Source organism: Oncorhynchus kisutch, linkage group LG14 (assembly GCF_002021735.2).
Source record: "Oncorhynchus kisutch isolate 150728-3 linkage group LG14, Okis_V2, whole genome shotgun sequence".
In the NCBI taxonomy this organism is placed as follows: domain Eukaryota; kingdom Metazoa; phylum Chordata; class Actinopteri; order Salmoniformes; family Salmonidae; genus Oncorhynchus; species Oncorhynchus kisutch.
In genome coordinates, this window is record NC_034187.2 from 72,987,559 (window position 1) to 73,000,120 (window position 12,562).

Here is a 12,562-nt window from a genome sequence, read left to right on the forward strand (position 1 = left end):
TCAGTTCTGTCCACAAATTCTCTATAGGAATGAGGTCAGGGCTTTGTGATGGCCAAATTTGGAAGTATGCTTGGGATCATTGTCAATTTGGAAGACCCATTTGCGACCAAGCTTTAACTTCCTGACTGATGTCTTGAGATGTTGCTTCAATATAACCACATACTTTTCCTTCCTCATGGTGCCATTTATTTTATGAAGTGTACCAGTCCCTCCTGCAGCAAAGCACTCCAACAACATGATGCTGCCACCCCCGTGCTTCACAGTTGGGATGATGTTCTTCGGCTTGTTTTCATATACATTTTTTCTCCATAGATCATAACAGATAGAGAGAGAATGACAAGTAGTTGGCCTGATTCAAACCGATGCCGCAGACATGTGTACCAGAGGCTACGGCTTTACCACTAGACCAGCCAAGCCACAGCTCAGTAGATCCTACAGTAACCTGTGTCTCTTACCTGTGTGTGACCTTTCTGTGACCTCAGTATGTTGTGTCGTAGGATCAAGGTGAACGACCAGATCGTGGAGGTGGACGGCACCAGTCTGGTGGGGGTGACACAGAGCTTCGCTGCCTCCGTCCTGAGGAACACCCAGGGAGTGGTTAGGTAAGATCAACTGCCACATCCGTGACATTTTATTTTCATTTATTTATACAGATGAGTCCACGGTACCATAAAGTGGCATAAACCACAGCCATCATGGGCATCAGCCATGGTCTGTTTAGTTAAAACGGCATTGTTAGGGGGGATAACTCAATGTGTACTGCTACACTTTATATAGTAGTCTGCCAGATAGTCAACCTTTCTGCACATGAGAAATAATGCATGGGTCATCCTTTTGCGTGGATTTGATATTTTAAGTAGAGATTGTGTGCCGATATTGAATAAAAGCCTCTTCTATTAAATGAAGTTCCCTTTAATACAGACCACGTGGAGAAATCAATAAATCCGATTTTTAATATGAATAAAGGCTTTAAACTTAAACCAATTTACTGTTAATGTTTTCAAACTGCAGACCACCAAAACCGCTACACGAACACACAACATAGCCTGCATGTGAAAACTGTTTTGGCAGACCCCCATTCATGCATTCATTAGCATAATATCAATAGTGTGGAAATGTATCATTGTAAGAGAGTAGCAGTGGACAGCAGGCCTCCACTCTACAGAGCAGAACAGTCAATATAGGAGCACAGCATGGAAGAGACACAGACATGGTCAGAGGAGAAGCCGTATCTACTTACTGGTGTGATTGGTGCTCAGGAGATGAGGGCTGGAGAGGAAGGACATGTCAAACTTTATTGCAGCATATTGTTCCCATGAACACATGGCTGTTTGATGAGCAAATATGGATCGAAGTATGGACAGCAGCAGCAAAGAGATTTGGCTGGCTATAAGAGAATGTGATATTAAACACTGCCATTTCTCTGCTGTTCTGTCCTCTTCTCTTCTATCCTCTCCTCTCTATCGCTCCTTTTTCATTCACTTTCTCCTTCCTCCTGTCCAGTAAATCCCTCTCTCTCTCTCTCCTACCTGGTTTTGATCACCCTGTGCCCCAGATTCGCCATTTCAACTAAATTTAACCCTGACTTACGACGTTATCCAGGTCTCTGAAACCACACAAGTGCAAGTTCACTGGTCCCCCAGCATAAGGCTAAAAAAATAAAGCGTATCTTTGCCACCAAATTTACAGTTGAAATCAGAAGTTTACATACACCTTAGCCAAATACATTTAAACTGAGTTTTTCACAATTCCTGACATTTAATCCTAGTAAAAATTCCCGGTTAGTTAGGATCACCACTTTATTTTAAGAATGTGAAATGTCAGAATAATAGTAAAGAGAATGATTTATTTCAGCTTTTATTTCTTTCATCACATTCCCAGTGGGTCAGAAGTTTACATACACTCAATTAGTATTTGGTAGCATTGCCTTTAAATTGTTTAACTTGGGTCAAACATTTCGGGTAGCCTTCCACAAGCTTCCCACAATGTGTGCTCGCACACACTTTTTCAGTTCTGCTCACAAATGTTCTATTGGATTGAGGTCAGGGCTTTGTGATGGCCACTCCAATACCTTGACTTTGTTGTCCTTAAGGTATTTTCCCACAGCTTTGGAAGTATGCTTGGGATCTTTGTCAATTTGGAATACCCATTTGCGACCAAGCTTTAACTGATATCTTGAGATGTTGCTTCAGTATAACCACATAATTTTCCTTCCTCATGATGCCATTTATTTTATGAAGTGTACCAGTCCCTCCCGCAGCAAAGCACCCCAACAACATGATGCTGCCACCCCCGTGCTTCACAGTTGGGATGGTGTTCTTCGGCTTGCAAGCCTCCTCCTTTTTCCTCCAAACATAACAATAGTCATTATGGCCAAACAGTTCTATTTTTGTTTCATCAGACCAGAGGACATTTCTCCAAAAAGTACGATCTTTGTCCCCATGTGCAGTTGCAACCCGTAGTCTGGCTTTTTTATGGAGGTTTTGGAACAGTGGCATCTTCCTTGCTGAGCAGCCTTTCAGGTTATGTCGATATTGGACTCGTTTTACTGTGGATATAGTGTATTGGATCTCATCGTCCTCTTCTGAGGAGGAGTAGCGAGAAGGATCGGAGGACCAATGCGCGGCGTGGTAAGTGTCCATAATGTTTCATCAAAACACAACAGAACACTGGAACAAAACAATAAACGTGAATAAACGAAACAGTCCCGTGTGGCAACAAGCACTGACACGGAAGACAAACACCCACAACTCAACAGTGAAACCAGGCTACCTAAGTATGATTCTCAATCAGGGACAACGATTGACAGCTGCCTCTGATTGAGAATCATACTTAGGTAGCCTGGTTTCACTTTTGAGTTGTGGGTGTTTATTTTCTGTTCTGTGTTTTGCGAGAGGGACCGGGCAGGCACCGTGGTATGCGATGGAGCGCACAGTGTTCCCAGTACGCGTGCTTAGCCTGGTGCGGTACATTGCATTGTTGATGTCCTAACCGACTTGCCAAAACTATAGTTTGTTAACAAGAAATTTGTGGAGTGGTTGAAAAACAAGTTTTAATGACTCCAACCTAAGTGTATGTAAACTTCAACTGTATAACCGACTTCAACTGTATAAACCAGATATTAAAAGACAGCACAATTAAACAACATCCCACGTGGTTGACTAAGTGAGGGCGGACATCCCTGACATCCCTAACCCCAGTGCCCTGTGCGTCCCAAATGGCACCTTATTCCCTATATAGTGCACTACCTTTGATCAGAGCCCTATGTGCCCTTGTCAAATAAGTACATTATATAGCAGGGTTTCCCAAACTCGGTCCTCGGGACCGTCAGGGGTGCGCGGTTTCATTTTTTGCCCTTACACTACACAGCTGATTAAAATATTAAACTTCTAGCTTTGATCATTTGAATCAGCTGTGTAGTGTTAGGGCAAAAAACGAAACATGCACCCGAGGACCGAGATTCGGAAACGCTGCTATATAGGGAATAGGGTGCCATTTGGGACTCAGACCCAGTATGTTTGTCAGCATACTGTAGCAGCTCCTAATGGACAACACATGACGGTATTATGGCTGTTGTTCCCAGAAGCAGGGTAGGCCCCCCCCTGCATGTTGCTTTGCCGGGAAAGAGGAAACTGTTTCCAGGTCAGCTGCTAGATGGAGAGAGCTCCTTGATTCTGATTTCTCTCAGTTGTTAATTCAGATGTAGATCAAAGTTAACTCTAGAATGTAGCCAGCCTAGCTCTGTAATCAGCATGCCCACTCCGGGTGATTGGAGACACAGTCAAATATGCTCTCCCACTGAGATAGAGGGATCCATCTTGGAGTAAACCAGAGAGAAACCAGAGAAACATTTGTTTTTACCTCCTGTATACTGGGTATTTTATTTTGTATTTTTTTTATTTAACCTTTATTTAACTAGACAAGTCAGTTAAGAACAAATTATAAATTACAATGATGGCCTACCCCATCATTGTATGCTGGGTGGTAGAGAGGGAACATGAGGGAAGAAAGCCTGCCCCTATCTTTCTCTCTCTCTCTCTCTCTCTCTCTCTCTCTCTCTTTATCGCTCTCTCTCTCCATTTCTCTCTCTCTCTTTGTTTCTCTCTCTCTGTTTCACCCTTTATCAAATTCAAATGGCTTTATTGGCATGGAAAGTGTTACCGCATACATTGCCAAAGGAAACATATATTGTAGACCCATGATGACGCAGATAGATATTAATAGGAAAAATAATACTACTCAATGAGTAACAATTAACAGGACACTACAATTAAAAAAAAAATATATATATATATATATATATATTTCACCTTTATTTAACCAGGTAGGCCAGTTGAGAACAAGTTCTCATTTACAACTGCGACCTGGTCAAGATAAAGCAAAGCAGTGCGACAAAAACAACAACACAGAGTTACACACGGACTAAACAAACATACAGTCAATAATACAATAGAAAATATATATACAGTGTGTGTAAATGAAGTAAGGAGGTAAGGCAATAAATAGACCATATTGACGAAGTAATTACAATTTAGCAAATTAACACTGGAGTGATAGATGAGGATGTGCAAGTAGAAATACTGGTGTGCAAAAGTACAGAAAAAAGCAAAAACAAATACAGGATGAGGTAGGTAGTTGGTTGGGTGGGCTATTTACAGATGGGCTGTGTACAGCTGCAGCGATCGGTAAGCTGCTCTGACAGCCGATGCTTAAAGTTAGTGAGGGAGATATCTCTCCAACATCAGTGATTTTTACAATTCGTTCCAGTCATTGGCAGCAGAGAACTGGAAGGAAAGGCGGCTAAAAAGGTGTTGGCTTTGGGGATGACCAGTGAGATATACCTGCTGGAGCCCGTGCTACTGGTGGGTGTTGTTATCGTCACCAGTGAGCTGAGATAAGGCAGAGCTTTACCTAGCAAAGACTTATAGATGACCTGGAGCCAGAGGGTTTGGTGACAAATATGTAGCGAGGACCAGCCAACGAGAGCATACAGGTCGCAGTGGTGGGTAGTATATGGGGCTTTGGTGACAAAACGGATGGCACTGTAATAGACTGCATCCAATTTGCTGAGTAGAGTGTTGGAGGCTATTTTGTAAATGACATCGCCGAAGTCAAGGATCGGTAGGATAGTCAGTTTTACGAGGGTATGTTTGGCAGCTTGAGTGAAGGAGGCTTTGTTGTGAACTAGGAAGCCGATTATAGATTTCATTTCAGATTGGAGATGCTTAATAAGACATGAATGAAGTCCGTTATTGTAAATAAGAATTTGTTCTTAACTGACTTGCCTAGTTAAATAAAGGTTAAATAAATAAAATAAATGCTCAAAATAGACAATAATGAAATGGTGAGAAGGACACATGTAGAAATGGTATTGTTCTGGTTGTTTGTTCTCTCTATCTCTCTCTCCCCCTTTCTTTCTCTCTCTCCCTCTCCGTCTCTCCCTTTCTTTCTCTCTCTCCCTCTCCATCTCTCCCTTTCTTTCTCTCTCTCTCTCCCTCTCTCTCTCTCCCTCTCTCTCTCCCTCTCTCTCTCCCTCTCTGTCTCCCTCTCTCTCTATCCGTCTATCAACATGGAACTCCTTGGCTCTGTAGGGTAGGGTGTGAGAGAACGGCTGGTACAGCTGTAGCCCAGAGTCTGTGCCAATGTGCCTGTGCCAGTGCCCGATGTGCATATTCCAACCTGGACGGCTGCATGCCATTGTCACATTATTGTGTTAGCGCTGAAAGCCCCATCCCCCTCCCTCTCCCCCTCCACTCCCCTATAATCAGATCCTGCTATTGAGTCCCTGCGAATCACACAGACTGCCTGTTACAGCCTCAATCACACAAACAAATAAACATACATAGTGGAAATTGGCACCTTTTCTAGTACACAAATTAAAAGGAGGAAGTTCTGTCATGTTTTAGTTCAGCTGAAAATATCTCAGGAAAAAGTATATTGAAGTGAAGCCCGAATTCATCATTGAACCAACATGCACAGTGGTTCAAAGCATATTGTAAAGTCACCCCTTGAGTGAAATGCAACTGATTGGCTGTGTTGCTGTCCGTTTCCAGGTTTGTGATTGGTCGAGAGCGTCCGGGTCAGGTGAGCGAGGTGGCTGCTCTGATCCAACAGACTCTGGAGCAGGAGAGGAGACAGAGAGAGTTGCTGGAGCAGCAGTATGCCCAGTATGACGCTGATGACGATGAGGTGGGTAGCCTACTGCCCCGCTGTCTCACCCTCCTACTGATACACCTATAAGTGTGGCCAATCAAATCCTATACAGTTTTATTAACTCATTCATAGGAGCTAGTAACCTACAACAACGTCTAACTTACCAACCCACTAGTACTCTCCTCTACTTATCAGGTATTCACAAAGCATCTCAGAGTTCCTTTTCGATTATAATGAATATACAGTATATGGACAGGGGGGATCTGATCCTAGATCAGCCAGTAGCGGTGCATGGGTAAAATCACTGGGGAAGCCAAGCCAGAAAAAAAATCCATATTGCAACCAATATGTTGTGATAATTGTTGTTTTCTCTATAACCTGTTAGTTCTTATGCCTTGTGACCATAATATATAGGCCAAAGGTCGAGAAAATAAGAAGAATAAATTCAGCCACACATTTGTTTCATCACAAAACCGGAGAGCAACATCTGTTCGGTGAAGTCCACAAAGCATTTAGCATGTAACAAGCAGTTACATTACCTACAGCAAGTTGATTTAGAACCACAGAGAGTTACTGCAAGTCACAAGGAAAACAGTAGCTGCCTCCACTATTCCAGCACCATTTCAACTTCAACATTTCAACATCTAATCACCTCTGCTTAGTCTAATACAGTGACAACTAAAAGATTGGTGTCCAATTGTTTTAGTAGCTACTATCTTGTCTCATCGCTACAACTCCCATACGGGCTCGGGAGAGACGAAGGTTGAAAGTCATTCGTCCTCCAATACAGAACCCAACCAAGCCGCACTGCTTCTTAACACAGCGCCATCCAACCCGGAAGCCAACCGCACCAATGTGCACCTTGGTTAGCGATGAGATAAGGATTTCCCTACCGGCCAAACCCTAACCTGGACGACGCTAGGCCAATTGTGCGTCGCCCTATGGACCTCCCGGTCACGGACGGTTATGACAGAGCCTGGGCGCGAACCCAGAGTCTCTGGTGGCGTAGCTGGCGTTGCAGTACAGCGCCCTTAACCACCCGGGAGGCCTTTGTTGTCCTAGTTTTTGTTGCACGCTAGCCTAACTTCCTTTCATGGGCAATGATTAGCCAGCTAGTTAACATTAGCCTACTACATATAGCTTCCATCCTCTAAGGCCAGAGGCATAATGTATGAATTCATGGTCGGATCAGAATCACCGTTATAATCATTGTACGGAAAATTAAGTAAAACCAGTCCAAATCAATATATCCGTCCATGCCTAATTTAGGAAAGGGACCATTTTAGCTAGCTAGCCACCGGAGGACAACAACACAACGCGATGCAGCAATTCAAGTTTTTTCTGTCAAATGACATTTGGCATGATGTAATGTGATTGGTGTGAAGCCATATCCAAACTGGCTTGACACTTTTTTTTGGTGCGTCAGGACCATTCACAGTTGAGCTTACTCAGTTTAGCTCAGTGCTGAATGGCTATTATTCTTTTTACAAAATTTTATCAAGGAAATACAATTGCTCGCTGGCTTCCCTTGCATTCAATTATACGTGCGGCAGCAATATCATCCTCTTTTTGGCTAGACAGCATCAGATAAATGGATTACACATACAGAGACACAGGGGCGCTGTTTCGCTCACTCAGATGCTTTCTCCAGTCAGATACATTCAGCCTCTTGTGAATTGAAGGAAAATTATGAAACACAGAGAAACGAAAGATATGTTTTTGTATTTTATAATTTTATTGGAACATTTTTTGGGGAAGCTTGGCTTCCCTTGGCATCCATGAGTACACTCCACTGAGATCAACACTCCTACTCTGAGAAGCTTTATACATACGGCCCAGATATGTTTCACCATACTAACGACAGACCTGTGTGGTCACACTGCACTCCAATCTTCTACAACAGGTCAATCTTGGTCATGAGTTGTTATTATGTCATTATGTCATGTCAAATCAGGCGTTGCTAAACATAGTTCAAGAATAAAAGGGCTGTTGGGCTGTTTTCCTCTAGGGCTGTTTTCCTGTGTTTGAGGGACTGCCAACATGTTTTCCTGCCTGTGTTTGTTCTAGCACACACTAAAGTACCATACACTCATCATTAGTGGGTCAGGAGGCTGGAGGACAATAAAGCCACCATTTCCATAATGGCGCGTTGCCATGGCTGCGAGGCTGAGGGTCTATATTTAAGCCCCATTTAGAGGCGGAGGTGGGAGACGCCGGGTTAATCACCATGTATCTAAGTGGAGTGATGCACATCCTATAGGCTCAGGTCTGGTGATATATGTATGAAATATGTATGGTAATATACTGTATATGTCTGATATGTATGGTAATATACTGTATATGTCTGATATATGTATTTTAATATACTGTATATATCTGATATATGTATGGTAATATACTGTATATATCTGATATGTATGGTAATATACTGTATATATCTGATATGTATGGTAATATACTGTATATATCTGATATATGTATGGTAATATACTGTATATATCTGATATATGTATGGTAATATACTGTATATATCTGATATATGTATGGTAATATACTGTATATGTCTGATATATGTATGGTAATATACTGTATATATCTGATATGTATGGTAATATACTGTATATATCTGATATGTATGGTAATATACTGTATATGTCTGATATATGTATGTAACCCCGCCTTCCAGCACATCATGATTAGATAGATAGAAAATCAGAGAGGAATTTACAATGACATTTGGCAGTGTTGTGAAGTAGTATCACGTTTCAGGTGAGACCCAGGTGCAGATAACATCAAATTAACAACAGTTTATTAATCCAACAGGGGCAGACAAAAGAGAAGTCAAGGCAGACAGGGGTCAGTAATCCTGATAGGTGATGCAAAGGTACAGGTCGGCAGGCAGGCTCGGGGTCAGGGTAGGCAGAGGTCAGTAATCCAGATAGGTGGAGCAAAGGTAAAGGACGGCAGGTAAAAACCGAGAAACTAGAAAACAGGAACAATCGCGTGACATGAACAGAGGGATAACAAAACGAACTGGCAACAGACAAACAGAGAACACAGGTATAAATACACAGGGGATAATGGGGAATATGGGCGACACCTGGAGGGGCGTGGAGACAATCACAAAGACAGGTGAAACAGATCAGGGTGTGACAAGTAGGTTCTTGGTGTGTGTTTGTGTGTGTGTGTGTCAGACCTGGGATAGCTATAGTTTTAACTATGCTTTGTGTAAAGCATGGGTTGGAACAAAAACATTTCCCAATCGTTTCGTTCTGAACAGAACCAGTATGTTCTGCGTTCCGTTCAACTGTTCCGAGCAGCAAAATAAAGTTATGGTTCCAACAAAGACATTTATATTTTCTGTTCCTTTTTAAACCTGTCTGGACATGTCTGGTATGTATGCAGGCCATGGAAGAACTGGGACATTTTCAGCTTCCAGGAATTGTGTACAGATCCTTGCGATCCATGCTGAAACATGAGGTGATGGCGGCAGATGAATGGCACGACAATGGACCTCAGGATCTTGTCACTGTATCTCTGTGCATTTATACTGCCTTAGATAAAATTCAATTATGTTCGTTGTCTATAGCTTATGCCTGCCCTTACCATAGCCCCACCCCCACGGGCATTCTGTTCACAACGTTGACATCAGCAAACCGCTCAGCCACACGACACCATACACGGGGTCTGCGGTTGTGATGCCAGTTGGACGTACTGCCTAATTCTCTAAAATTACATTGGAGGCGGCTTATGAGAAATTAACATTAAATTCTCTGGCAACAGCTCTGGTGGACCTTCCTGCAGTCAGCATGCCAATTGCATGCTCCTTCAAAACTTGATAAACTTGAAAAGGATCGATGCTGGAGATGAGAAGCAAGTACAGAGTGAACATTTACTGGAAAACAGACATCAAACCAAAACAAGAACATTGTCTGGACAGGGGGAACAAATTGACATAAGGACAATAATGCTGACACAGGGCACCAACTGAGGAACATACAGATATAGAAGGGCAATCAACAAAGTAATGGAGTCTAGGTGATTCCAATATTGCGCCGCTGCGCGTAATGATGGTGACAGGTGTGCATAATGAAGGGCAGCCTGGCGCCCTCGAGCGCCAGAGAGGGGGAACGGGAGCAGACATGACAGCACCCCCCTCTAGGGGCGCCACCCAGCTTCCCACCTGGGCGAGCCTGACAGGCCGGCCAAGGCATGGGAGCTGGACAGCTGGTTGAGGCGTAGAAGCCCGACTAGCCGGCAGAGGCATGGGAGCCTGACGAGCCGGCTGAGGCGTAGAAGCCCGACTAGCTGGCAGAGGCGTAGGAGCCCGACGAACCGGCTGAGGCGTGGGAGCCTGATGAACCGGCTGAGGCGTGGGAGCCTGACGAACCGGCTGAGACGTGGGAGCCTGACGAACCGGCTGAGGCGTGGGAGCCTGACGAACCGGCTGAGGCGTGGGATCCGGCTGAGGCGTGGAAGCCTGGTGGGCCGGGTGAAGCATGACGTGGGGTGGGCATCTGCCGAGCCAACCGGGGCAAGAAGACCTCTCAAGCCAGCTAAGGTGTGGAAGCCCGACGGGCTAGCTGAGGCGCCCCTGGTTCTATCGGCGACGGAACCCAGACCCGACATCACCAACCAAAACAAAAACCAAAATCTCCCCGATGCTTCCTTTAGTGGTGTCAGCATTCTATAAGGCTCGACCCTGAAGACCAGAAGCAAGTACAGGGAGTGAACATTAATGGAAAATGGCCATAAAACCAAAACAAGAGCAGTGTCTGGACACGGGGAACAAAATGACATAAGGATAATAATGCTGACACGGGGAACCAACTGAGGAACAGACAGATATAGAAGGGCAATCAACAAAGTAATGGAGTCCAGGTAAGTCCAATATTGGGCAGATGCATGTAATGAAGGTGACAGGTGTGCGTAATGAAGGGCAGCCTGGTGCCCTCGAGCGCCAGAGAGGGGAGTGGAAGCAGGCGTGACAGAGCCTTTTATTGTCCTCAGCATAAGGTGCACATATGTAATGATCATGCTGTTTAATCAGCTTCTTGATATGCCACACCTGTCAGGTGGATGGATCTGGGATTTTTTATTTCAGCTCATGAAACATGGGACCAACACTTTATATGTTGCGTTTATATTTTTGTTCAGGGTATTCTTCAAGGAGAACAAATAATTACTTTGAAGGGTGATTACAACTATTTGAATACAGATCCCCAAAAAGTAAAACTTTTAAAAACGATTTGAATGTTGCTATTGTAATAAATCACAAAGTTACTACAACTTGATGTTGTCACGGCCGTCGTAGGGAGGAGACCAAGGCGCAGCGTGGTACGCTTACATTCTCTTTACTATAAGAATGAACACTGAACAAACTAACATAAAAACAACAAACCGAACCGTGACGCTATATAAACAAGTGCTGACAGGCAACTACACATAGACAAGTACCCACAAAACCAAAAGGGAAAATGGCAACCTAAATAGGATCATCACTATTATACTGTGTGCTGTCAGACTGTAAGACTTAATGGCACCCTATCCCCTATATAGTGCACTACTTTCGACGAGAGAGAGACCCCCCCCACACATGGAAAACACACAGGGTTAAATCTCTGACTGGTCAGCCCTGAGTAAGTCAGCTAGGCTTTAGATGTCTGTCCAGATCGTCAGCAATGTAAACACACACACACACTATAAATGCACTATAGCAGATATGTGTTGAGAGCAGCAGGAGAGAAATCTTCTGCTGTACCATGACAAAGCAAGCACCAGATGTTTCTAGTAATGTGTGTGTATGTTTGTTTGCTCGCCATCTCTGTAAGCTCCAGCACCAGTGTCTCTGAGGTGTCAATCACCCAGTGTGATTCTGGCAGGAGGACCAGAGAGAGGACGCCAGGATGGGTCATTCGATCCTGGGTAGAGCAGGCCCTGGGTCTGCTTGGCTCTCCCTGCCTGGCTCTCTGCAACCAGATCTGAGGCTGCTGCAGGCTGCAGCAGAGCGGAACTCCTCTTTATAAGCATGTCTGTCTGGATCACTTTAGTGAGGCTGCCAGGCTGTAGGGAAGAGAAGCACATAGATTATCCTGCTGTGGCTGTGTTCTAGACCACACATACTGCACAATCATCCCTCTTCCTTACTTACCCCCCTGTAACCCTAACTCTGACCCTCTCATACCCCATCCCTCAATGATCCCCCGTCCTCACCTTACCTCATCCCCCAGCTTTACCTACACCCCCCTAACCCTGACCCTCTCCTCAACCCCCATCCCTCAATCATCCCTCTTCCTCACCTTATCCCCCAGCTTTACCCCCCCCCCCCCCCCCAACCTTGACCCTCTCCTCAACTCCCCATCCCTCAATCATCCCTGTCCCTCTCACTTTGACAGGACCCCTGTCATTC

General features: G+C 44.3%; 1 protein-coding gene across 4 annotated transcripts in view; it reads left to right on the forward strand.

Moving 5' to 3' along the window:
- Nucleotides 1-12,562, forward strand: part of LOC109903382 (neurabin-1-like) — a 98,597-nt gene that overhangs the window by 62,024 nt on the left and 24,011 nt on the right. For all 4 annotated transcript variants that reach the window (XM_031788904.1, XM_031788903.1, XM_031788905.1 and 1 more), the window contains exons 5-6: nucleotides 498-602; nucleotides 6,054-6,189. In XM_031788904.1, coding sequence (XP_031644764.1) covers nucleotides 498-602; nucleotides 6,054-6,189 — 241 coding nt within the window. The remainder of the gene's footprint in view (nucleotides 1-497; nucleotides 603-6,053; nucleotides 6,190-12,562) is intronic.